The following is a 26290-nucleotide window of genomic DNA, read 5'->3' on the forward strand; positions in this document are numbered from 1 at the left end:
TTATTGAAATAAAATATGTTAAATCATTGTCTTATTGAAAAATAAGTAAACAATTTTTATATCAACATAAGAAAATTTTATAAAATTATTTTTTTTAATTTATTAATTAAGAGGTTATATGTTCATTTAAACTATTCTAATCTCCAAAATACTTGGTCATATATATATTAATGTTATAATTTTTAATTAATTTAATTATTTAATGTAAATATAAAGCAAATATTAGAATAAAATTATTTTGGTCACATATATATTAACAAATATAATTAAAAAAATCAGTTTTATTTGGAAAATACATAAATGTACATAAAAAGTTAACGCTTCTTAAACATTTGTTGTAAACTTTGTACACAGGTGCTCTTTTAGGTATTTAAGTGACTATACATAGTATATACATTATTTTGATCTGTCAGTTAGCACAGATTATAGTATATAAATTTTATTATATACACATATATACAGAATACAAATGGAATATTTAAACAATATTACAATAAATATCAGAAATCTTTAAAATACGAGTGAAACAATAATGTTTTACTTTATCATATGCTAACTAAGATATCGTTATAAATAACATATCTTATCTAATAATCATATCATATATTTGCAAATTTGTTCATACGGTAAATTTTTTACAATAATGCCATCCCTTTCTAATTTTACATCAATACTGTAACTTTCTATATGAAGTTTATATACTACACCCATCATGCCTTTGTATTTTCCCCAAAGAATCATAACTTGCTTTCCAAAGGCGGGTATTACGGTTTCTAGATATTCCTGATCCAATTTTATAACGTGATTCTCGACTTCTTCAGGCGATTTCAGTTTGACCTTCCCCACAAAGTTGGATTTTTCAACAGACTGAACTATTCCTTTAGACTTGTAATATTTGTTTCCAAGAGTCTTAGTAATTACTTTCACCATCAAACCCTCCCTTAACCATCCTTCTCTACTATCTTCATCTTTGCTATATTTAGATGTATGTTTTTCTGATTTTATTGACCTTGTTTCTTTGTCCATATATCCCTTACTTGATTCCTCGGATTTTATATTCGAAATCATAGATACTGTTTCAGTACTAGTTGAATCTGCTTTTTCTATTTTTATAATAGGAAGCAGTTTTGGCTTTTTATTTATTTTCATGTTAAGAACTAGAGGTGTATCATTGTCAACTCGTGTTAACGGCTCTTTAACAGTTTCAGATTGTCCGTTACTTTCTTGCTGACCCTTTTCTACTTGTTTTTCTACAAACTCCATCATCCTTTCCTCATCATCTTTATCCATTTTTTGCTTTTTAGCTTTCCTTTCTTGAGCTGCTAATGTTTCTGGATCTCTGTCGATATATGTTACATACCAACCTAGGGACACAGAAAACAATGATTAGAAAGAATAATTGATATTTTTCATTGTTTACACAACATATGAAATATCACACTTATTAAAATTACCCTTTTCTGTTTCATCAACAACACATTGGCCAGTACGTCCAAGCCATTTAACAAATGCAGTTAACGTAAGCCAGATTGTAGCATTCATATGTATATGTCCTCTATCTGAGATATATTCCTGATAAACTCGATTAGCTGGTACACGTCTGGTACCAAATTGTCTTTTCAACAAGTTTAAGTAACCGTGAGAAAATTCTTTTGAGAATTGATCCATATACCGGGATGCATTGTCAGCAAATAGTAATAACTGTCTATGATGAGATTCTGACATGGTATGACACTTGAATCCATTTTCGTCTCTGCATTGTTTCTGACACATTTGACAATACCATCTCAATTTTTGCAAGCCTTTTGCCTTAATTTTATTAGCAATGTACTTTGGTGTTCCCACTTCGTGTTTACCCATTTTCTTAATCGGCAGTGAATTGATCTACTATAACTGATTAATTGACGAAGTTCAATCAAACTGTATCACAATTATGAAAAGAGTTTTGGAACGCGATCACATAAACAGGTTTTTACACTACTATTCCGAAAGCAGCCGGATATAGAAGGGAAATGTCCAACGACTGAGTCATGAAAAATCAAAATGGAAGACAATAAGATTCTCGTTCTGCGCATGCGTCACATACTATCAATGTCTCAGACAGAGACAGAAATATTTTACTTATCTCTGTCTATCACGCAGAACGAAAAGTTTGTTCTATTCTATGTTGATTTTTCACGATTCAATTTTCGGACGGTTTTCCCTAGGGAGTGTTAGAACCTGTTTATATGATCGTGGTGTGTATCAGACTGTACTATTAAATTAAAAACACTGTTTTGCGAGGAAAAAGTTGTTGCAAATTGTAGTTATAAATTCTAATATAATATCATTACCCTTGCTTTTTTAACAAATTGTTAAGCGTCTTTCATATTCTGTACATTGGAAAACTATGCAATATTATAACATTAAGAAAAATATCCTTCATATAAATATAAAAATTTATAATAGGTTATTTAACACATCTTCATAATATTGGGAATTTTTGGAGCACTGGTAGGAGACATCTATACTACAGACGAGGTACTTAGTCAATGTTTTAATAACTTACCGACCGTAGGTAACATTTGTTGCTACAAAATGATTTAGATAATAAAAGAAACGTATTTTTAAGAAATACATATTAATAAAGATATAATTGAAATTAAAGAAAAAAAATTTAAGCTAATGAAAATATTGTATTAATATAGTGGAATAATAAACAATGTAATTAAAAAATTAAAAGTGCCGTATTTTGTATATTTGGAACTTTTTATTCAGTACGATACATATACATATGTACATAAGGCTGTGAATCATGTTCAAATCTTATACTTCTCATTTGAACATCTTTAAAGTTATAAAATAGGGACCATCATCTAAGGACTCTACTTAATTTATACGCAATACACGCCTACGATTAATCGATTCTAGCCTCGCCAATTTCTAACATTCTCGCAGGAACGTGTAAATTTAATCGATCATTAAGTAACCACATACTCGTAGTAACACGTAATCTGTAACTTCGCTCCTGGTACTACGCCACCCGACTCTAAGTTCAATTTCATATTGCACTTTGGCAATAGACCAGACACAATGTGCTATGTACGACGCGTAAATGTAGACATGCAAACAGTTCTTAGAATTCACGCATTGAAGTACGGTACATTTCATAGGATTGGTAGCAAATTACTGTCGAATGATTTCCGAATCGAGAGTGATAAAGAACTTGATGTCTTCGCGTAGTCATAGATCGCATACTTTTTAAAATACCAAATTTTTAAATACCGAAAAAGGAAACTTTCAAATTTTATTTCAATATATCGTACAATATTTTTAAATTTATTATTATACATAAATACTATAAAAATGTTATCCACTGATGAGATGATGATCTTATCTACTTTATCGACATGATCACTGGCATAACGTAATTGAGGATTACAGGTGAAAGTCACGTTTTTGTTTTTCTCGAATATGGCGCGTTTTACGCGTATTTTGGCGCTACACACTTTGTAGCAGAAATGTGCATGCACGTACACATGTAATACGCTCGAATTCGAAACTTTTGATCGTACTTCCGAAGGCCGAATATAGAGCATCTATTTCGAACCAGCGCGAACTTGAACTTAACCAGTCGACGTAATCTTGATTATAGCGGCATGATAGCTGGGAAATTAGCAATTATGACAGAGAATGATAAGACACGCTTCTTGTACGAAGTTTAACGAATCCTAAATAGGGATCTGGTTGAAATTGTTTCATACGCAGATTGCGATACAATTATAGTATCCACTCTTAACGTCGAGTGTTGTAAACGTACTTGTAAATTTAATCGGTATTTAAGTATGATTATAATAAAAGATCGGAAAAAAATAAAGCCTTTCTTCTGTTTGTTCTACGATGGTGTACGACGAGGATTCCATTACTTTTGCTACGAAGTATTTTCACTTTCTTGCCTTCGAATGTTAAACAGATCTATTTACAGACATTTACATGTTCTCGATTATCCATTCCGATCGAACGAAAATGGCACGAAACGCGTGCAAAGATCGGTAACTGCGATAAAGTCACCAGATAACACGTATGCGAGACGAACTATCGCGTTGCACGTGAAAACAACCGTATTCTACGAGGATGCACTCGTGATGCGCAATGTGCATACATACAGGCGTTATTCGAGTTCGTCAAGGATTTCAGTAAGCGAATGATCTTCGAATATGAAGAATATATAAGCGATTGTAAGTAATATGAAGTGTTTATTTATTTCATGGGGAATCATTTGCAAGCGCTGCTATATTATTCTTGTATGGCATATCGAATAGGTTCAGATTTCAAATAATTACCACAAATAAAAGATGACTTGTTATTAGTCTGCGGACTTTTATTACATTTATGGGATATTTAAAAGTGTAGAAATGTACACAGTACATGTAATGTGCAGAAATACATAAAATATTCAAAGTAGAGTATTTATTATGATTTTTAGTAGATGAGACAAATTTCTATTTAAGTTCCATTTCTTTAATTATCGTCATAAAGATATAAAAGCGCATGAAAAATTCGCCAACCAATTATTGTTACGTGGTATTGTATAACTCGTCAAACGTAATAATTGGCGAACTATAGCGGAGTTAATCGAAGACTAAACTGATTAATCTGAGGCACGAATCTCCTTTCCAGCGAGCGGATCAAGGATTTTCTCGTTCCTTAATAGTTGACGGAGGTGTTAGATCAGTCGGGCCTTCGAATTCTCGAGTTCATGGCCCGCTCTTATGCATATACGTATCCGTTAGCTTGGTGGGATGGTAAGCTCGTGCGCGGCTCGATGAACCGACTCGGCCAAAACCTACCGGAATTATTAACTCCTGTCAGTCTGGGTAGCTCGATGCAGCAACGAGCACTTGACTGCTTCTTCCACTTGTTAAGATTGCTTTAACAAAGGATATCCATCGATTTCACGCATATCAAATTCTACGAGAAAGACAAACATTATTTGGACCAAACAACAATTCTTCTTCGATATAAGTAAATAAAATGTTTATATACAAGAAAAAAATAAGGCGTTTGATTCTATTTAGTGGATTGTAATCACGTTTCATTTATAAAATATAGAGACTGAATTCTTCTTCTATGTAGCGAATAGTAATCATGTTTCGTTCGTAAGATACACAGATTGATGAATTAATTGTTTTACGATTGTTATCGTTCTACATTCAAGCAAGCTCACATTCCGTAGATTATGTTAAAGTGTTTGTAGAAGTTTGATGAACCTTTAAGACTCGTGAGTGGATTTTGAGAGAATTGGAAGACATGGAGGAAGCAGAGGAAATCGAGGAAAGTACCAACTCGTGTTCGACGTCCACGTCGTCCTCAGCGACGACGGTGCGTGGCAAGAAACACTGTACGGAAATGCGATCTGAGAAACCCGTGTACCTTCGACAGAAAGGTACTGTGAAAGGATATAATGATTGTTAATAACGGTTAGGGAATTTTTAATTACTTAAAATTGTTATAATTATTATTTTTAATTATTTATGCAAATAAACGTTGCTTATTCGCACGTATAATTTCTCACATTTTCAATTCCAATTTTTAGCATAGCTCACCTTCACCATTATCCGAGTCTGTCACTTCCGAAATCCAATTTCGCACATTCACTTGATTGATTAACGATGCAGTCATGTATCATTGTCTGTAAACTTTCTTAATTGCACGTGTTAAGGTAGAAAACACAGTCACTTTCCTATAATTATTTGTTCATTTCACTTAATTATTCGCGTTATTTAACACTGAAGCCTGCTCTGTGGTCTCCGAATTTTTACGTCTCGAAGGACACTTTTCGTTTAACAAGCAGAGAGATTTTTAAGAGTTTCAAGAGATCCATCAACGTACGCGTAACACGGGAAATCAACAACGTCCCTTTCATACTCTTCTCAAATTCAAGAGACTCGCTAAGAATGAAAGAAGACACGGTTGAATTCGAAATAATCCAAAGAAGATAGCAGTTTTTAATTGACTTTACAGAAAATCGTATCCTTCAAAAGTACAAATTTCTTATCGGTAAACCAAATGTTACGCTGTACGTTTAATTTTGCCAGTCTCGTTCAACGTCGGAAGAAACGAGCGAATCACGTTTTTTCTCTGTGGTATTGCAAAACAAAGAAGCACAGTTTTATAGAAGAAGAAGTAAACGGAAACGTTGCAGAGCGATGGAGAGCTTGACGACGAATGAATTAAATTTCACCATCCATGGGCCAATTCGTCGATGCTTCGCCAAGAATCGTCAAGTGTTAGCTGACGAATTAGATCGATGGATCGCGGGTGCAAATTAAACCGCATTATATCGGTAGGTGTAATCGACGAATGCAGATGCCTGTTCCGACGTGAATTCGTAATTCGATAGACTCGATTACACGCGAGCACGCGATTCTGAAAAGTACGTTCGAGACGTACACATACTAGAGAATAGCTCTCCGTTATCCGTTAATTCGTAGAACGAATAATCACGTGTTATTCCCTGTTAATAATCTGTCTAGATAATATTACGTAGAATAGAATGTATAGGTATGTCTTTGAAAGAGAAAATAAATTTCTGTAGACTCAGTTGTTTAAGTATCGAAGTAAAGAGATACTATAGACATTAAGTAGGAATAAGTAGAATGAAAAAATAAGTAACTATGAAAATGAGGTTTATATGATTGCGTTTGAAACGTGCGCTTTTTACAGTAACACGCGTAATTAATCAAGTCATAGTTTTAATTATTCTCATTTCGGTTGGAGTTATCTAGGTCTCGGATAAATTCCCTCAGATAAATCCTTCTATGAATATCTTATTTTATTTATAACAATTAGATTTTCATATCTTTTCGAGATCGTCAGTGTCTTTTATCAGGAAAGCTCCTATTGTATTTTGTAGAATCGTGTCATTTTGGATGACATATATAAGCCTCTTGACACGAAAGTCTACGAGACAAAAATTTTCATAAAATTTTATATAAATCCCTGAGATTTCAAAAATTGATTTTTTATCGATATTAAAATGTTTCGTCCTATATATGTATATATCGATTTCCGTAAAAAATGTATTACGCGTACTTTTTATTATGATACAAAGTGCAGGTCATTGTTTAAAAAAATAATAATAATAATTACAATAGTAATATTTGAAACTAATCGGAAAATGTATATCCGAAGAAGTTGCAAGACATTTATTGTAAACATACGCTTAATGAAAATTTAGTCTTATTAACATAGTCAATAATTGACTCTTCAAATACTTTAATGATTGTAACTTCTATATATATATATTTTTAGGTCCATTTAAAATTTTGCCAATATAATTGAGCCGTGTCTCGTCATTGTGCTAATGAGTTTTTAAAAAGTTTCCTGTACCATAAAAAGTTTCTAAGAGTGTTCGAACACTTTCGTGAGCTATTATACGTGTACATGCTAATACGTGAGTATATTTCAAATCTAGAAAATCCATTTGTCTAAAAACGATGTTTCGAGTAACGGAGATCGCAGACAGGTACCAGAACTATTATTAGAGAACGAAAATGAAGCTCGTAACAGCGTACAGGCTAAAAAGGATCCGATCCACACGTACATACGTTTTTTTAAAGCTCGCGTGCCACGCGAAACGATTCGCGTGAAACAATAATACACGTCGGGTAAATGGCATACGTGTAAAAAGGGAACGGTGAAATGGTAAATGAAATAAGGAACGGATTACTTTGCGTTATAACGCAATTACTTCTGTGAAACAATATCGCTCATTCTTCTTCCCGATCTTCGTTCGCTCTAGATACAAGATTGCGGAAGCTAGCTTTACATCCAGTGATTCGAGTAATTGCAACAATTGCATTAAAAATTTAGCCCTATTAGTGTCTCTAATTTTGTGGGAAGCTACGTAGGTTTCCTATTAAATCTCATACACAGTATATAGTCCGATGTATGATCAATTTTAACTGTATTTTTTTAAACAATGACCTGCACTTTGTACCATAATAAAAAGTACGTTTAATACATTTTTTACGGAAATCGATATATACATATAGGACGAAACATTTTAATATCGATAAAAAATCAATTTTTGAAAGCTCAGGGATTTATATAAAGTTTTATGAAAATTTTGGTCTCATAGGCTTTCGTGTCACGAGGCTTATAAATGTCATCCAAAATGACACGATGCTACAAAATACAATAGGAGCTGTCCTCATACAAAATACTGAAGATCTCGAAAAGATATGAAAATCTAATTGTTATAAATAAATTAAGATATTCTATCTCGTTCTTCGCATATTATTCAATTTCAATCGTACTAATGTCCGTGTTATCAATTACATCTCAATTACTATAATCCGACATCTACGAATCCAACAGAAGCTGCACGTGTTTCAGACCGCAAGTTTCATCCTAAAACAGATGATTAAGTTGCTTGCGTGGCACGAGACACATCGTGCACCTGATAGAACGACAGACAGACATTATTAGGGCATGTCTATCGCTTATCCTGGCGAGTAAAGTGTCTTTGGACGTCCGAATTGACGAGTTTCGTGCGGCCAAAAGTTTCACGGACTCGTCGCGATATCAAGCTGCGATCGGCGTATATAAAGGGACCTGGAATTCGGCACGAATCCCAATTGATATTCGATTGCTTGGTGTGTCGGCTGTGCCAGTGTGCAGCGGGTGACAATCGTCACAAGTTTCCTTTCACCCTTCGGTTATTTAACACTAGAACTACCAGAGCGGACAAAATGACAATCTATAATCCTCCACATAAATAATCTTTCTAGAAATAAGTTTTCATTCTATCGTTTCAAAATCATTCCTATAGAAATATTTTCTTATCGTTAAAGTTCTTATCGAAATTTTAGACACAGCTTTATGAACGAGGATTTTTGGGGGCTTTGAACATCTTTTGGTGAAGTGCGAACTACACAAAGTGCGAATTAGATGCATCATCAAAGTTTTTGGATGTTGAACAGTGTAACAGTGTTACCAGAAATCGTAAAATAAAATTAAACGTCTGTAGAAAGTTCTACAAGTACCGAAATTGTAATGTCAAACCTTTTTCGTCGTGTTCTTTTGATTCTCTTTTTATCTTGGGCTCAAACTTTATGTATTTAGTAATATAAATAGTGCTACCAAAAATCGTGAAATAAAATTATCTCGTAATCGTCCTCCTGCAAGAATATTTCTTCCTACCTTTCGTTTCGATTTCCGTGGTACAAGCTTCGTGTTTTAGTCATTGGTAGTTCGAGTGTTAAATGTTTCATTTTCGAAAATCTTTCGTTCTTTACGATTTAATCCCCTATTTTATTGTTAGAATAAATGTTTGCTATATTATGTAAATTTTGTTATCGTATAGTTCATAAATGATTCCAGCGTGTACGTTGATGTGTGAGATTGAAATTTAAGAAATATGTTGCTGTCTGTTAGAGCAGCCAGGTGTGCGGCTCTGATGGGAGAGCCTGATGAACTGTATCCAGGTGGAGAACTCGAAGGATTATTGTGCATGAAGCAGGAAAGATCGACGAAGATGATGTTTTGAGGTTTTTCTGTTACAGAGAAGATCATTTATCCGAGGAGCACTAGGACGCTGGTCAAGACTGCTGTGATTGGAGGAAAACCTATCGAAGAGAAGACTTGCATGGTAATTCGTTTAATGAAATTCGAATTGAAATAGAAGGCAATTGTTTGAGATACTCCTCCTGGGTGTAGATCCTTTTTTATTAATTTCTATTATATTTATTAAGTATATTCCTTTTTTTAATGTTATCAGTCTTACTAATTTTAAACAGTAAGATGTGCATTTAGAAGCTTGAAACTTTGTTAAAAATTTAAGTATTCGAAAGACTTTTCGCTCCTTTATACGTATACGTATAATTTTAAGCCGTTTTGACAGAAAAATATTATTTTCTCGTTTTTAACGTCTGTCTTTCCTTTACGTTTTGTATTATAGACCCTGAGAACGTTGGTTTTCGGAAGTTGTGCCAGTCCACCGAGACCGGAATGGGCAAGAACCGGATTCACCCTACGACCTTACGGACAAAGCTTGGCATTTGGATTACGAGCACCGAGAAATACGACCAGGGGTCTCGTAACTGCTGTACAGGCTACAATGCTCAAGCATTTCCTGTTTAAATGTAATAGACAAGACACTCATGCTAATCCAGAAAGGTAAAATCTGTTCAACGTGCAGTACACCAAAGTTCCACTTCTAGAACCACTATATTCCTTATACATTTAGGCATCTTTAACATTTGCATCCTTTAAATTGTATTTCATGCGTTAATATAATAAACGCATAAGAATTCGCAGTCTATTCATCGGTTATCTGTAATTAATCATTTTCAAATTTCTGACCGAAGAATACTTTAAATAATTCTATTTCTGTACAAATTAGCATGCTGAAGCCATCGTACGATAGACAGATCGATGTCTTGACATTGACGATAGCGGAGATCATTTGGCGTTGCGCCGGTGGATTCGCCGTGCAAAGTACTGGTTATTCGCCAAATCAGAGTGTCACGGGAAACGCAAATGCGCCCAGGGCCGTGGTAGCTTTGCCGCAAGAGACGCCCTATGTGCAACATAGCGTGCAATACTTCCAGGATGGTCTCACGGAGACCGTACGTGAATAAATAAAGAATAGAAAATGGAAATATTTTCCTGTAATTGAATCATAATGAATGTCATCAGCGTAGTTGCTAATTACGTTATTAACAACTACGTTTATATACGTTACGTCAATATGTATTAATATATTACTAGAATGTGTTAATAACGTCGCATTAGCGGGTCATTGGTTTCTCGATAAAGTTGTAGTTTGCGTTGGATTATTGGCACTGATCCAAACAATGGCTTTATTCTCTTCCACGAATTCATAAGACAGTTCATATATCTTGAAACCTTTTATTTATAGCTGCACCTGTTCGAGTTTGATTCTTTGGGAGACTTGGAGATATTTATTAAAAGATATTTATATTTGGTAAGCTTAGGTAAATATTCTGTTAGTAACGTGTCAAGAACTTTTATAATTAAATTGTTTCGTGTGACATTACTCTAGTTTCAAGACGAGGGTGGCCCTGGTGCTAAATTATTATTGTACAGCGCTGTGCTTTCCAGAGGACTTTCTAAGTAAACTTTTACACATCTATATACATTACATTATACATCTATGCATATATTTATTCTATACCATTGTATATTTTAATAAGTTCACGTAATAAGGATCATAATGAGAATGCTTGTTTAAAAAGATTGCTAACTTGTTTAACTTTTGAATATAAATAATAATCTCTTTATTAGTAGACTTCCTACTTTTTAATTCGTATAATATTTTATAAAAATAAACTATACCATGGCTGTCAACCCAATCGGAGTTGATTTGTACCTTGTCGATCGTTAATTTTACAATTATAAAATGTTGTCTATGTTCAAGAAACAATCTATTTTTACCCGTACAGGGTACAAGCCGATCTAGAAGATCCAAAAGGCTCGATACTAAGCGGTTGTCCAGAGGAAGGCCCCATAAGCGTTGTAATTCTCTCATTAACTGGTCGTGCTTCGCCTCATCTGCATAATGGGGTGCTACACGTTGGGGATGAAAACACATACGTGAGTAATTCCTTTGTTCCTCTTTCCCAAGCTTCATTTTGACATTCCTGTGTAAATGTCAAGGCTATACCACAATGGGGTGTCCTTGTAAGAAGCGAAGTAGGATTTCTGGTGCACGAGGGTGATGGACAATTGAACAAACAACCAGGTTCTCGTTTAAAAACCCCGAATTTGCCAATTTGGGTTACTCTGTGTCATGGCCATCACGGTGTCTTGTTCAATACCAACCGGGAATTACTTAGAAATTATCACGCTGAACGACGGTATGATATTTCTTCTTTTTTCACTATAAAATTTTTACATATTATGTACATTCTTTTACGTATTAACTCTATGTATTTACATTTAAATTTCTCATAAATGTATACAATTTGCAATCTATTGATCGCATTATATTCTTTGTTAAGTAATTTTCTTCATTTACTTGTGCAAGTTTCGAGATTCAATACTTCACATGCGGCGGCAGCCATGCCATTTTGACCGTGGACACCAGGTCGAATTCCGGAAATGATTCAGAGTTCGAGGGCCCAAGCAAAGAATGCATGGACATTGCTGCAACACCCTTGGAGAAACTCATTCGTTCCAAGTGAATAATTACTGCAATTTTTATTCATTTCTGAATACTTCTCCTTACACAGTGACTCATAGAAATGTTTGAACATTTATCATAGAAAATTTTTGTGAATATTATATGTATTGGTTTAGACTTTACCAATGTAATCATGATATCGTAAGTCGTACCAGATCGTATGTCATACAAAATCTTTTGCATAACACATGTAACATAGTCAGGAAAAGTTTCTATACACGTTCAAACGTTTTGTCTTTTTTTCAGATGGCAAGATGCTTGCATACAGTGGAATGGAACACCCTTAATGTGAATGCATCAATATGTGTCTCTATAAATTTAGTTGAAAAATAAATATAACGTTCTAGGCTCTTTGTTTAGACCGTAGTAGATTATATACATTATAGTTATGTTTGTAAAAATTTCTGTGCTTCGAGAAAAAAGATTATTTTCATCGATCTTCTACTTTTTACTTTTACTTCGGGCAAAAAGATCCGCCTAAGATATTACTCAAAAATTTCATGAAACAGATATCGACGTTTCGTGCATTCATCGAACACTCTTCAACACGCGATCGCGTGAAGCTCAACGCCTTCTCAATCACCTCACGATAAATTCCTCTCTATAAAATCTTGCATACAGCCAACTTTATCCTCTAACCAACTACTCTACTTTTACCTAATAAATATTTTTTCCATTCACTAAAAGTCCATCATCCGCGGCCGCATATATAATTCAACGAATATGTAAATTCCTGCATACAACCAACTTTATCTTGTAATCGATTAGGTATACGTGTATTAATTCTTTACTTTACATATTCTACTTTTACGTAACTTAAATATTTTTCCATTCACTAGAAATTTACCACTTACGTACATACGTACATCACGTATTTTCAAGAATCCAATGAATTTTCTGTACTTTGACAATATTTAAGACGTCCATCCCTTCTTCATCCCTTTCATCATCAACCCTATTCACAACAATTTCCATGGCGTACACACACTGAAACCAAACGACACACAATTATCCCTTCTCCAGAAACATTCAACGGTACAATTAAAAGTACATATACTGTACAGAAATGGCAGAACAATGGGCCGTGCCCCATAAACAGTCACCGTTCGAATCGTTCCATCGTTTTCCCAGACACAAAATTTTCGGCTTTCACGTAAACCAGAAGAAGGAAAGAGAAGGAGCAGTTGCATGTGCAATGGCAGACACATAGTCGTCCAATTTCCTGCCAACGAAAGTAAACACCTGTTCGAAGCAGGGCCAGGAAGGCGCTCGGTTGGTCGTCGATTCCCCCTTCCTAACAATGGAGAACCGACTTCCCGAGTGCCGGTCTACCGCGTCTCTTTGCTCGTCCATGTTTTGTAGTAGCGAGTTCTGCCGGTCGAAAGCGAACAGGTGCTAGTTTTAAAGCATCCTCTGTTACTATTCAAATTAATATTCAAAAAATCTATAGTACATGTAGGAAAATTAATATTGAAAGAAATATTCAAAGAATCTACGATATCTGGAAAAATAAATATCGAAAGTAGCAGAGTCAAATTTACGGCTCTTCAAATGTGAAAAACGAAGAAATAGGAAGGAACAGGGTGAAAGAAATCGGAGATTATTCCTTCGATATTTATTTGCGGATATTTGTCCGTGATGTATTTTTGAAAAATTCACACGTGATATGTAGTTAATATTTTTTGTTTAATTCACATGTAACGTAAGCTATAACAATTGTTTGAAGAAGACGACGCGACGCCGACGGTGTTTTCTTCGCGATGTTATCGAAAAGCTTTAGTCTGTGATGAAATGATTGCAAGAGGGGTTGAAAGTATCATTTTTGAAAACGTTATGTTGACTACAGTGAATTGTTAGTGAAGAACGATGATGATTTGAGAGGAATGCTCGCTGCCAATCGTTGATACGCGAAACAAGCGAGACGGAATTGGAAGTTTGAGTGGTAGAGAGTGAAATAGTGCCACTGCTGATTCTGATCGTCTAATAGGATTCTTGTGGTAAGTGGTTGGATCTTGTGCAGAGGGTGTGGATGATGAAGCAGCTCGAAAGTTAGACTAATTGCTCGATTGTTTCCAATACAAAGCGCTAATTATACGGGTCAACAATATCTATTCGGTTCGTGCATATGAAATGTTACTTATACCTATACTTTTATGATCAATCAGTTTAACATTTTATGTACGTAATTTACAGAACGTTTCTTTTCCGGTTGATAACCAAGGATAGGATAAAGTCTCTGCGAAATTCAAATTTAGAAAGAAATATATTTTATACGCAGTAACCTGATGTACCCCCTCAATTAAAATATCATGTCTAACGCTCTTTCATTTTTCAAGATATATTGAAATATTTGATATTTCCTGTGCCTTTATCCTTCAGATAAAGTTATATCGTGCAATCAGCGCTAAACGACGACTAAACATTTTTAAATTGGACGAAGGGAAACAAAAGTGGCATAAAGAGAATAATAAAACTATTCTGTAGTTTCTAAATAAAAGATAAGCTATTTTAATTAAATGAAGCAGAATAGATAATCGCTAAATTAGAAAAAATAATATTTTATACGCACAATAGAATAACCTAAACAAGACGAAATATTTCTCCTATTTAAATTCACCCCAATATACTACGTCTCGTCATTCCGTCAAAATTTGAATGCTGCTTAATTATAGATCGATGTTCCGCTCGTTTTTCCTATCCAAAAAAATAGATACGTTTCCGTACTTTCGATCGTGAAAGTGGCCGTGTCAAGAGTACAGACTTAGAAGCACAGACAGAACAACAGTACAGTGATTCATCGAGCTGTTTCTTGAGTTAGCGGCTAACATCGAATCGGTGGCATCGCGGATCGTGAACAGGAGGGAGGACTTTACGCCGGTTGCCCATGGCAGTGCGTTTCAGGTTACGGTCGGTGAATTTGAGGAGTACCGTGGCCCACATAACCGTCGTATCCGGCTTGTGTATACCGTATAAATCATTTGGCCCTACCGCGGATCCATTTTTCCTTCGATTTCAAGGATTATTTCCGCTTACTCTGCCGAAGAATTGCTTTTACCGCTTTGTTCCAACCGATAGGAGACGTAATTGCCGGCTTAAGCGGAGATACGTCGATTACCTCGACTCGCCACGATGACCATAATTCTCTTAACCAATGGATTTCAATTTCTTGGAGGTTCTGATCGATGATTCTGTAATTACTGATTGTGAAGGATCTTAAAATATCGTGAATGAATTATTGGGAAACATTTCGTAGGTACCTTAGTTTTCAAAGATAAGCTTTGTTTAATCGTTGCTCGTTATGAATGACTAGAATCTTTTCCAGCAATAGATATCGATTCTTTGAGTGTTTTGATTAAATGATTCTGAAATTAAATGGTGAAAACGTTAAAATTAATCTCTAGATAGATTGACAATTTGATATATCATGTCTCGTGCAAAATACTTAGCTTCTTGTTTTATCATCGTTCATTCCTGATGACTAGAACTTTTTCGAGCGATGTATTCCAATTCTTTAAACTGATCGATGATCCTGTAACTATTTATGGAAAAGAACATAAAGATAAATTGTTTTTACAGGTCACATTTGTTACAAGGTTTTCTGTTTAATTGTTATTCGTGTTTCGAAATAGTTCCGTATAAGGAGATTGCGCCGAAATAAGGCGAGGAAAAAAATTGTCGAATCGAGGAAGCGGTAATCGTGATTCTCAAGCTGCCGTGAACTTTTTGCAATCACGAGCCTACTTTTACCTCCGCGATTCGATTCACTTTGCCCTTCTTTGGTTTCGAACACGCAGGATCGACAAACTATCGCTCTCGCCACCCCCACTCGCGATGCTAATGTCGTTCCACGTATCTAGGTTTCACGTAATAAAGCAGTTTCTTCGCATGCTTTCTAACCACGCGTTATGTTCTCCAGTTGCGAATGCACATGGTCGTTTCTTTTTTTATTCCTTTTTTCTTTGTGTCTTTTCGATCCGCCACTCAGTGGACCCAACATCGATCAGACAAATGTTTGCGCTCGCTTTTCGTTTGTAGGAAATCGTCCATAGTCACGCTACTTACGCGAAGCGAATCTTCGATAACGTTAGAACTATCGATGACGATCAGATATGAAATTCGTGTCAAAGGAAATCAAAATGACAGAGAAATATATGAAAAGACGCAAATATTTCCCCCTATTTATTTTATCAAGAATAATTCAAATTCTGCAGAATGCACCGTTCGTAGAGCTGCGCCTGAATCATGCTTACAAGAATTACTTCGAGGTATTCGTATGAAAATAATTTCCACGAAGGGTGTTAACATCTGATGATAAAATGATAAACAGCTGCAAGCTAGACTAGTAAAAATAATTAAATACGACTATATATTCTAAAGATTGTATGTAATTGTATCGAATCATTACGACTGACTACGAACGACAGTCACCTTTTGTAGTTGTGTCTCATATGAGTAGCTAAACGCTGCTATAAATGAATGATTACAAATGACTATAATTAGAAACAATTATGACTAATTATAGTATAAGTAACTACATATGATTCTAATTGTGATTAACTACAAATGGTTACAAGTAACTGTAAACGGTCATGGCTAGTTAAAAGTAAATACGAATGTGTAAACAACGATTGTCATAAGTGACCACCATCACATCGACTATGTCACGTTAGCGACTCTAAATTGCTATAAGTGGCCACGAGTAGCTGTATGACAACGTGGTTATCACTAGAGGTGGGTCGAAATCTGATTTTTAGACTCGTGAAACTCGAATCTGAAACTTCGTGAGATCTCGGAGTTCTCGAAACTTCTGAAAGTCGATATGCTTTTCTTCTCTTTTTTCTATGGAGTATTTATTTTGTCAACAACCATAATTTCAACAGATGTTTTTCACAAAATCACATTATTTCTCCTCGACATAAACGCTTATAAGAGATCGGTGGAATCGTGCCGATTGAAACGGATCTAAAGTCTAATTATAAATTCCACTGGATTATCATTACTTAAATAAAAATAAATTCATCTTTGTCGCAATATTCTCATAAGCTGTTTATACAAATTACTATTGTAATGTAGTGCGAGAAACATTTCGTATTGTTTTCTGAATGTTTTCCGAAATTTCGAGGTTTCGGGGTTTCGAGGTTTCGAGGTTTCGAGTGATCCATCTCCAGTTGCTACTATTACATTTCAACATTACAATATCATGATTCACTCAAGTAGCAAATTTTGAATACAGTCTTCGATTGCAAGGTACGCTGTCTAACTTTCAAGCTGTTTGTACACTTATTATTTGCAATGTGCAACGCGTAATCATAAATTTTGCATCAATTTGCAGATGCATCGGCCGTTGCCTGGATCGGTGAAGGATGTCCTTGGATCGCCATGAAACACAACATTCTGAAGATCCTGCCTATCCTCTTTTGCACGTTGCATTTACACACCGGACAATGTGGGTCTTCTTTTGACTTTTCTCACGCCACCTGCTTTCGCCCCTTTCGTCCCTTCTGTTCCACAATTCGTCCGCCGTCTACCTTCTTCCTCTTTCCATTTTGGTCGCGACCTTAATCGCGCCGCACCGTCTTCCGTTTCATCACACGGTTGATCGCGTGCGAACGCGAAGGAATTGCGGTTGCAAAAGGAAACTGGACTGTTTGAATTCGACGTATACGAATGTTCTCGGTTTTACAACTGGTGCTAACGAACGAGTCAATATTTCTACGATTTTGCAGTGATCACACTACGCGATTCGATAGATTTTATATTTCTTAAATTCGATGCAGATGAACGAGTTTTGTAGCGCGAGCATTCCTCGTGCGTTTCAACGGTACGATAGAATTCCATTTGTTTGAATTCCATCTCAAATTAAGTGAGATTTTTATTATTATGAGATTGAATATGTACATGTACGTACTAGTTCTTTATAGTTTAACTTCCTAATGATTTGTCAAGTTTTTCTTTCTTCTTCTGCTGTCTTACTTCGTAAACGAGTTCCTATGTAAACTATTTTTTATTTTATGATAATTAATACTTTATATAGTAATACCAGTACCGCAATTAATACTTTCACTAATTCTCTTTTACTTATGTGACAAATATTTTCCTCGCGTTGCATTACATCATTAGAAATACGAACTTCTCGAATCACATAGCGTCACCCGCGAGAAATGGCAACAATATCGCGTTGCTTGTCTACGCCGTGCCTCGTATTTCTAATGACGAAATCCAGGCAAATGTAGAATTTCTACATCGAAAATAAAAATTTGGCGAATCCAACGAGGAAATCCACACGAACGTACGATTCGCCTATTGCAAGTAGAAATTTGTCCAATCAAAAAATGTCACTAGTGCGAGGACGTAACGACGCGTTACATCGCTTGTCCGCAACAAGCCTGTTCGTTTCCCTTCGACGATTCTCGCGACATGTCCAGTCGTGGATAAGGATCGAATGACTTAGAAAGCCGTTGCATTGCGACAATCGAGATATCCTAGTTTTAATGTCTCCGTTTCCCTTCCTCGATGGACATTCGTAGAAATTGCCGGCCATTTTACGCGCATGGTAATTAGGCCGTAATAAAAGAGAACCAACGATACTTTCGAAACTCCGTTTTGTTACGCTCTTAACTTCATAATTCGATTCGTTTTTATCGACCGGAATAACCAGATTCAATTAAAACTTGAGAATCAGCAATAGGTAACCGAAGAGCATTCGTTGGAATGGTAACCATAGGAACTCGTTTAATTAATTTCTTCGTAGAAACAGCCGTTTATTTGTACCATGACTGAACCTTATCTTGTTCAATTGCGTACAATTAACGATAATATACGTGAGTTTTTCCTAGTTACAACCATGTACAAGTTTACAGTATGTTCTTACAAACAGTGGCTTGTAGAGAAGGTTGATACGTTCCATCGTGCAATCATTGTCTCTCATTTACATGACAATTCGTTGTTATCTCGACAGTCAGGAAGTTTGTTGAGACAACGCTTAAACGAGCGTTTACTTTTTCCCCTCGCATAATCGTGCGAACTCGTTTTATCTTTCTGCTTTTCTTATCCAGCGCGTAATAGAACGATGAACAGTCGCAATAAAGTAATTCGTTCCGATTTACTAGTTCGACCATTGACGCGTGTCGGTGATAATGTCGAAGAAATTGATTTCTAATTTAACACAGGAAAATTATTTGCTATTGCTCGTTTACGTAGGTACATAGCGAGGAACAGAAATATTGGAATCATTAAAAAGGAATTATTGGATTTTAATTATCGGGATAATTGTGAAAGGAAATATTTCTTCCTTCCCTAACACTAATTTTTTCTTTTACAAGATACAAAATTAGCTTCTCTATAAATTTTTTGAAGCTTTGTGTATTACGACAAACAATTTCGTAAATCCTTAACTTTGAACGCAATGTTTTTAAACCATAAAAATCCTATATACTCCCTTCATCGTGTCAGAAGCAATACCATGGTTTTCTTCTGGAAAAGTCTCTGACTGAAAAGGGAAAAAGATTACGAAAGGCAACGCCGGAACGTTGCATCGTCGTCGATACGCCGTGAGCTGGCAGCAGGCGGAACTCCGCTCCAAGGGAGCGCACACGTCCAATTCCTCGTGCACGCGCTCCTGTTAAATGACTTCTATATACACATATTTTTCGTAGCACTCACATATTTCCATTTATTACTATGTATTAATTCGGCTTTTTATCCGTGCAAACTATTTGCAAACGTGGACGGCCACATATACCAAATGTATAGACGATAGACACGATCACATCTACCAAGTTGACCATCGAAATGTAGGTTTCTACTATGACATGTTACGGTGCTTTGATCGAGAACAAAACAAGTGTAGTTCATTGATATTCGAATGTTGATGGATAGAATAAAACATAACTTACATGTTGATTCTAGTAAATCGAATATCGTAAGATTTTTATAGAGTCAGGGTGGATCGTATCATCTTGTATAAGAGGAACGTTATAGCTTTTCTGTTTCCTTTTAGTGGATTCATTTAAGAGATCTAGTTATCGACAGGTTGTGTGGTTATTTCGGAAAATAGGAAAGCATCACGCATAATACAGCTAAGTTGGAAAAATAACGGATAACAGGGGCTTTGATGCACGACGAATTAGAGGCAATGATCGCTTTACACTGACCGTCTCGATCTTATTACGAACGGTTATCTTGATCGTTTTTTACTTTTCAAATGGCTACTACAGAAATTCTTCTTTTCCTTTTACTCGACAAAAGCGAGGAAATTAAATCGTTCTGTTCCAACCAGAGAACTTCTTTGCATTTAATTACAAAAACAGTTAGAGTTAACTAAGGATTAAACGTTTCATTTATAAATACTCTATAATTTAAATATCTGTGAACATTCTTCCAATTTTTTTGTTTATAATTACCCTTTTAATAAACTAATTACTCAAATGTAATTTCTAGATACCCTACAATTTAAATATTTATACAACGAATCTCCTTATATAATTTTTCTTACAATCTTTTTAAATTTAAATCTTTTACCTTTATAACTATCTTTTTAATAAATTACGACGACAAAAAATCTATCGGTAGGAAGACCAGCGGTAAGCCGCTTCTTTAAAAAGCCCGGAAACCCGAAAACCACACAATAGCCGTATATGGATCAAAGGAACATGATCGTTCGAAGCAGCTAAAGAAATGCATATTAACTCTCAATATGGTAGAACCTGTCCCCAGTTGTCGCTATATTTTACATATCACTTCCGCTGTGCAAGAATCCTTCTCTTCCTGTTAATATCTTCCAACGTATGACATATTATTAAAATTCAATATATAATTAATATAAAAATTTGATATATCATGAAAGTAAATACATATATAGTTTACAACATTTGACACTTTCATGAATATTTACATGTATAAAAATTCGTAAATAATCGAATTACTTTAGTATATAATTAATATATGTATATGTACACGAATTCATAGTCCACGCTAAAAATTCTATCCTCCTGTCCGCTTAAATTAAATTTAATATCCATACAAATTTCTGATTCATTTTATTTATGATGATCCAGTACAATTAATCGAATTAACATGGTATTTATTTAAATATAGTGATCCGTGATGCGAGATGTTTTCTGGAAAACGGTGCCACCGCCGCACATCTTTTCGTCAGCGAAGATTTGCCGGTCGGTGACACCGTGGGTGTACTCGGAGTACTGGGTGATCCTGGACCACAGGGTGACATCGAACTCAGACTCCAGGAGCACGATAGTCCAGTAACTTTCTCAGCGTATTCGAAGAATCTAACTCTTATCAGGCCACTAGATAAAGAAGGCATTGATGGTCCTGCCAGCGTTTACGTGAACGTAATTTGCGAACGGAAACATACATTAGATCCTGTAGGTTTAACATATCCTCTTTACTCTACATACACAATTAACATTTTAAGGAACATAGTTGTTCTAATTACTCGCATTTGTTGCAGGGTTTCGTGATACCAGTCAATATTCGCGTAACTGATGCCAATGATAATGCACCTCAATTTGTAAATGCGCCTTACGTTCTAAATATCTCTGAGGTGAGAAATTAGATATGTTTGACAGACAGAAATTTTCTTATTTTCTTTATAACTTAATATCCTTTATGACAATTCGATGTAATCCATCATTTGTTTTATATATTTTTTTTTTCTTTTATTTATTGACGACAATTTTTGACATTTAGGTCACGGTAGTTGGCACGAGGGTTCTTCAAGGTGTGAGAGCCGTGGATGCTGACCAACCAGGGCCATTTTCTACTGTACAATATGCCGTTTTGCCTGGACCGCATTCGGTAATTTTTTAATTCCCTTCTATTATATCTTATTCTTTTGTTTTACATAGAAGAAATTTTAACGAACTTTTGTAGGATTACTTCGTGTTCGTGAATGCTTTGGAAGGCACCCTAGTTCTAAGGAAACCGCTAGATTATGAAACTCTTGCCAATTTTTCCGTCGATATCCGTGCACAGGTAAGTAACGATTCCTTAAATGTAAACATTAATTCTCCAAAATCTCTGTTAATTCACTTTAATGTTTTTTTTTTTTTACTCACAGGACCAGGGTAATCCGCCCAAATCATCAACTACAACCCTCTATGTTAATGTTATCGACGCGGATGACCAAAATCCTGCCTTCCAAAATGACCAATACAAAATTCTCATCCCTCGGAATATTAAAACGGTATAATTGAACATTTTTTAACAAGTCGACGTTACGTATACGCAATATTGTACTTTTCCACTGAGTTGTTAATGCATTATAAATTAAAAGAAGTAAAGATACGATGGAAAGTAAGCGATTCAAAATAATATGAAATAATACATGATTCATTCTTTCAGAGAAGGATACTGAAAGTTGATCCAGCGCCAATAAAAGCGGTAGATCAGGATGTAGGAATTAATGCTCCGGTTCAGTATACGATTCAAGGAGGAATTCTACCGTTCCTCACACTGAATCCGGAAACAGCTGAAGTCGCCATAACACGACCATTATACGAGCATGAACTTTTATCACCAGCAACTATCGTGGCGAAGGCAAGCAATTGTGACAGTAGAAATTAATTAATAAAGTGTTATAAATATCTGCCGTATATGTAAATCTGTTGCTAATTACTTGTTGTTTCTATTTATTGATACTTAGTAATTTCTTATTCATCTTCTCAATAATTACAGGCTACGCAGATAGATAATCCAGATAAATATGCTCTTTCCACTATAGTCGTTTCTCGAGAGTCGGATTGGAACGTGGAACCCACTGCTGGTAGGTGATTTCTTAATCTATTCTTAAGATTTCAAGTTCTGATAGGGAACAGATCTAGAATCACGTGGCCTATCTCATCGTTAAGAAAATAAAACGATTAAATGAAAATGATATTAATTAGGTGGCAGATTACCAGTGAGATTCATACGAAAAGATCATCAAACTAGTATTCCAGAAAATACCCCTCCAGGAAGCGTTTTATTAACGACAGGAGTGAATAAAGTAGATTCAGTAAGTCAGAATCAGACACGGGAATTTATTATACCAATAACACAAATGTAAGTCATTTCTCTGCTTTTAGAATTTAAGATTCTGGCTTGTGGGAGCGATTGAAGATCTGGAAAGATTCTCCATCACTAATTCCGGTGAATTGATTTTAAAAGGCACTCTCGATTACGAGAGGAGGGTCCAGCATAGTTTTTTGGTTCGTGTCACTGACGGCCATCATGTACGTTTTCAACAATTTAATCGTTAAAATAAAACTCGACTTTTAATATTGGAATATTTATCGTTGTAAATGAATATACGTATATGTCACAATATTTAAATACGATAGCTTCAATTGAGATTGGTAATAAAATATTTATTATTAATTATTTTCAACTTTTATTATTAAATTTATTATTAAATATCAACACTATTTAAATATGATATTACAGAACGACACCTCACGCGTCAATGTTTCTGTTGAGGATGTAAATGAATGGGAACCCAGGTTTCGTCATCCCAGGTACGAATTTCACGCCGCAACTTTGAGAGAAGGATCCATAGTCGGTGAGTTAACATTCTAACTAATATATATATTCACAATAATAGTAATTTTTATTTTCATCTTCATTTATATATATACATTTTTCTTTAATTACATGATCCTTAGGAAAATTGGAAGCTGCTGATGGTGACAGAGACGACAAAGTTAGTCTATCTCTTAGAGGTCCAGATGCAAGGTATGATAAACATTTATTTTTAAATAAAAAGCAAAACTTATTTCAATTTTACAACAATAATAAATAATGAATGATCATACAGGTCCTTCGAGATACGTGATAATGGAGAATTAATTCTCAGATCAGCAACAACCATTAATGGTACTTTGGCCAGGTTAGTGGCTGTGGCCTCTGATTCTGGTCGTCCCCCCAGGTTTGTAGAATAAAATAAATGTATTTACGATTTGATACGATATAATTCGTATAATTATTTGAATTTTGTTCTCTAAAGGTCTAGTATGATCCCAGTGATCGTGCATATACCAAATAGTGGCTCGTTGCCAATTGCTGCGAGAGCTGCACCTGCTTGGTTGGGCAGCAGTGTTCTCCTGGTTGCTGTTTTTGGCGCTGTTTTGGGTCTACTTGGTGTTATAATACTTGTTTTAATTTTGTACATATATAAAAAGTAAGTAAAGCTGATCACTTGGAAGATTATCTTATTTCTTTCCTTTAATATTTTCCCCAACCATAACAGGACGTTCTCATAGGATCTCTAAAATGTTTATTAAATATTCTCTTCGGCTATTAAGAATTATTTTCCACGTCAACCTATAGACACTCAAATTAAAGAAGAAAGCTGTAAACTGATCATTATTTCTACATTTTTATATATAAAAGAAGTTGTATATATCAACGAACAGTATTCTTAAACTAACGATACGCGTGATTCTAGATTTTTAAATCCTTACAACGTGTTGCAGTAAAAGGCCAAAAGCCAGTGGCTCAGTAAGTTCAGTAGGAACTGGTTACAGAGAAAAATCGCCAGTTCCCTCTGCTCTGAGCCCGACTCCTCAAGTACTCGGAGCAAATATGCTTCAAGATGCCTTGGAAGCACCTCGAAGAGGAAATCGAAACGAGAACGCGCGCAATATCGATGAAAACGACGAAGACGCTGATACTGGAGACGACCTAGAGGAGGATGATCATGTTGATCAAGAGATCGTAGACGACAGTAACAATAGTGAATCTCGAGAAGTCAAGAATGATAACAATGACGTCGAGAATCCGGTTTTTGCAGCGAGGAACTACAATGCCACTATTAAAAGTAATTCAAAGCAATGAATTAAGAATTACTCGGAATACTATTAAAATTTATACTATTAAAAAAGAATATATTAGCCTACTAACTTATTAATTAGCGGCGCGCCTATTTTAAATTCGCTTCATTTAAAAATTCTTATAAATTTCTATTCTCATACAATTATTATTTATTTACGTAAATTAGGTGTAACATCGGCTAGACAACTGCCTCTTTACGCAAGACATAAGGTGGCTCCAGCTCCAAATCCTCCAGGTTTATCAGCAACGTCCAACATCCCCAATATCGGCGGTTTAGTTCAGAACATGAACGACTTAAGTTTAAAAACTAATCTAAATGCTGACTCTTGCAAATCTTCCAATTATTCCGGAGATCTCCCAGATTCTTTGGTACCTGCGTGGCCAGCTTGCTCCGTTTCACAGAGAGTCAAAAAATTATCGTGGGACGATGACGATAGGGTATCGTATCTTTTATTATAATAAATATTTAGATATTTCAATTAGTCTGATTCGTTATAAATAAAAATATCAGTAGATGCTAGAACATAAGGAGAAGATAACAAAGATAACTAAATTCTTCTAAATACGAAATTATTACGTGTAATAATATTTTCTCTCTCTTTTTTAGACAGTGGATAGCGTAGAAGTGGCAGCAGAAACAATGTCCAGAAACAGTCAGGTCGGAAACGAACGACTTAATCTCACCGTGTACTTTTAATCGCGCGAAAAATGAAAGACTGAGAAATAAAATGGTTTCAATTACTCCATCGTCTGTCAAACGAAAAAATTACCGATAGACCACTTCGATAAATAATTTCTTTATAAATAGACACTATTAAAATGCGCTATATAATTGCCAGATACTGAATCAATTCAAATAGAATGTACATACAAAATGTATAGAGAATTATACTATATAGTTACAGACGAGTTGCATTAAACGATAATGCAAGTGCGTTCTTTACTCATAGTTATTTTATTAAAGAAATGCAAACGTTAACAGATTTTCTGATTTTCTAACGATACTAATACCTTTAATTTACATTTAACCCAACCAAGAGAGACAGACAATTTTTTAAATAAATTAAACTTAGCAGAGGACAATTTTTCTCTGTGGAAGACGTTCGAATAACGGAGGCCAAGTTAAGAAAAGGATAAAGTTCCGTTTCACGCGAAAAACCGTGTCAGTAGGACGATCTGCAAGAAATTCCGCGTTCCTCGCGATTCTGCCTAAAAAGTATGTAAAAAGCAACAAAAAAATTTCAAAACTAAATCATACTTCAAAATCCTCAT

The 26290-nt window shown here is 35.2% G+C and overlaps 3 protein-coding genes across 10 annotated transcripts; 2 read left to right on the top strand and 1 right to left on the bottom strand.

Annotated features, from left to right (window-relative positions):
- Nucleotides 1-263: 263 nt before the first annotated feature.
- LOC122570650 (DNA/RNA-binding protein KIN17) lies at nt 264-2488 on the bottom strand. 2 transcript variants are annotated; one of them, XM_043733233.1, is made up of 3 exons: nt 2334-2488; nt 1455-1893; nt 264-1364 (listed from the first exon to the last, which is right to left on the bottom strand). In XM_043733233.1, exons 2-3 carry the CDS (start codon nt 1858-1860, stop codon nt 595-597), a joined length of 1176 nt encoding a protein of 391 aa, XP_043589168.1. In that variant the 5' UTR covers nt 1861-1893; nt 2334-2488; the 3' UTR covers nt 264-594. The 2 variants fall into 2 exon arrangements, with proteins under 2 accessions (XP_043589168.1, XP_043589167.1); XM_043733232.1 differs by lacking the exon at nt 2334-2488 and having other exon boundaries at nt 1455-2040.
- Nucleotides 2489-2743: 255 nt separating this feature from the next.
- Nucleotides 2744-12603, top strand: LOC122571130 (inactive ubiquitin carboxyl-terminal hydrolase MINDY-4B). 7 transcript variants are annotated; one of them, XM_043734481.1, is made up of 12 exons: nt 2744-4217; nt 4660-5004; nt 5237-5425; nt 9549-9634; nt 9944-10161; nt 10388-10613; nt 10907-10972; nt 11051-11121; nt 11451-11601; nt 11665-11864; nt 12035-12187; nt 12437-12603. In XM_043734481.1, the coding sequence occupies exons 3-12, from the start codon at nt 5290-5292 to the stop codon at nt 12480-12482; spliced, it is 1353 nt and encodes a 450-aa protein (XP_043590416.1). In that variant the 5' UTR covers nt 2744-4217; nt 4660-5004; nt 5237-5289; the 3' UTR covers nt 12483-12603. The 7 variants fall into 7 exon arrangements, with proteins under 7 accessions (XP_043590416.1, XP_043590417.1, XP_043590418.1 ...); XM_043734482.1 differs by having other exon boundaries at nt 2744-5004; nt 5216-5425; XM_043734483.1 differs by having other exon boundaries at nt 2744-5004; nt 5228-5425.
- A 1408-nt stretch (nt 12604-14011) lies between these two features.
- LOC122571257 (protocadherin-like wing polarity protein stan) lies at nt 14012-25897 on the top strand. Its single transcript, XM_043734818.1, has 18 exons — nt 14012-14187; nt 17523-17636; nt 21287-21573; nt 21660-21752; nt 21899-22006; nt 22082-22183; nt 22269-22394; nt 22553-22747; nt 22886-22973; nt 23095-23204; nt 23275-23421; nt 23633-23747; nt 23851-23920; nt 24003-24113; nt 24192-24365; nt 24661-25004; nt 25185-25456; nt 25626-25897. The coding sequence occupies exons 2-18, from the start codon at nt 17570-17572 to the stop codon at nt 25713-25715; spliced, it is 2499 nt and encodes an 832-aa protein (XP_043590753.1). The 5' UTR covers nt 14012-14187; nt 17523-17569; the 3' UTR covers nt 25716-25897.
- Nucleotides 25898-26290: the final 393 nt, after the last annotated feature.

This window comes from Bombus pyrosoma, linkage group LG9 (assembly GCF_014825855.1).
Source record: "Bombus pyrosoma isolate SC7728 linkage group LG9, ASM1482585v1, whole genome shotgun sequence".
Taxonomy (NCBI): domain Eukaryota; kingdom Metazoa; phylum Arthropoda; class Insecta; order Hymenoptera; family Apidae; genus Bombus; species Bombus pyrosoma.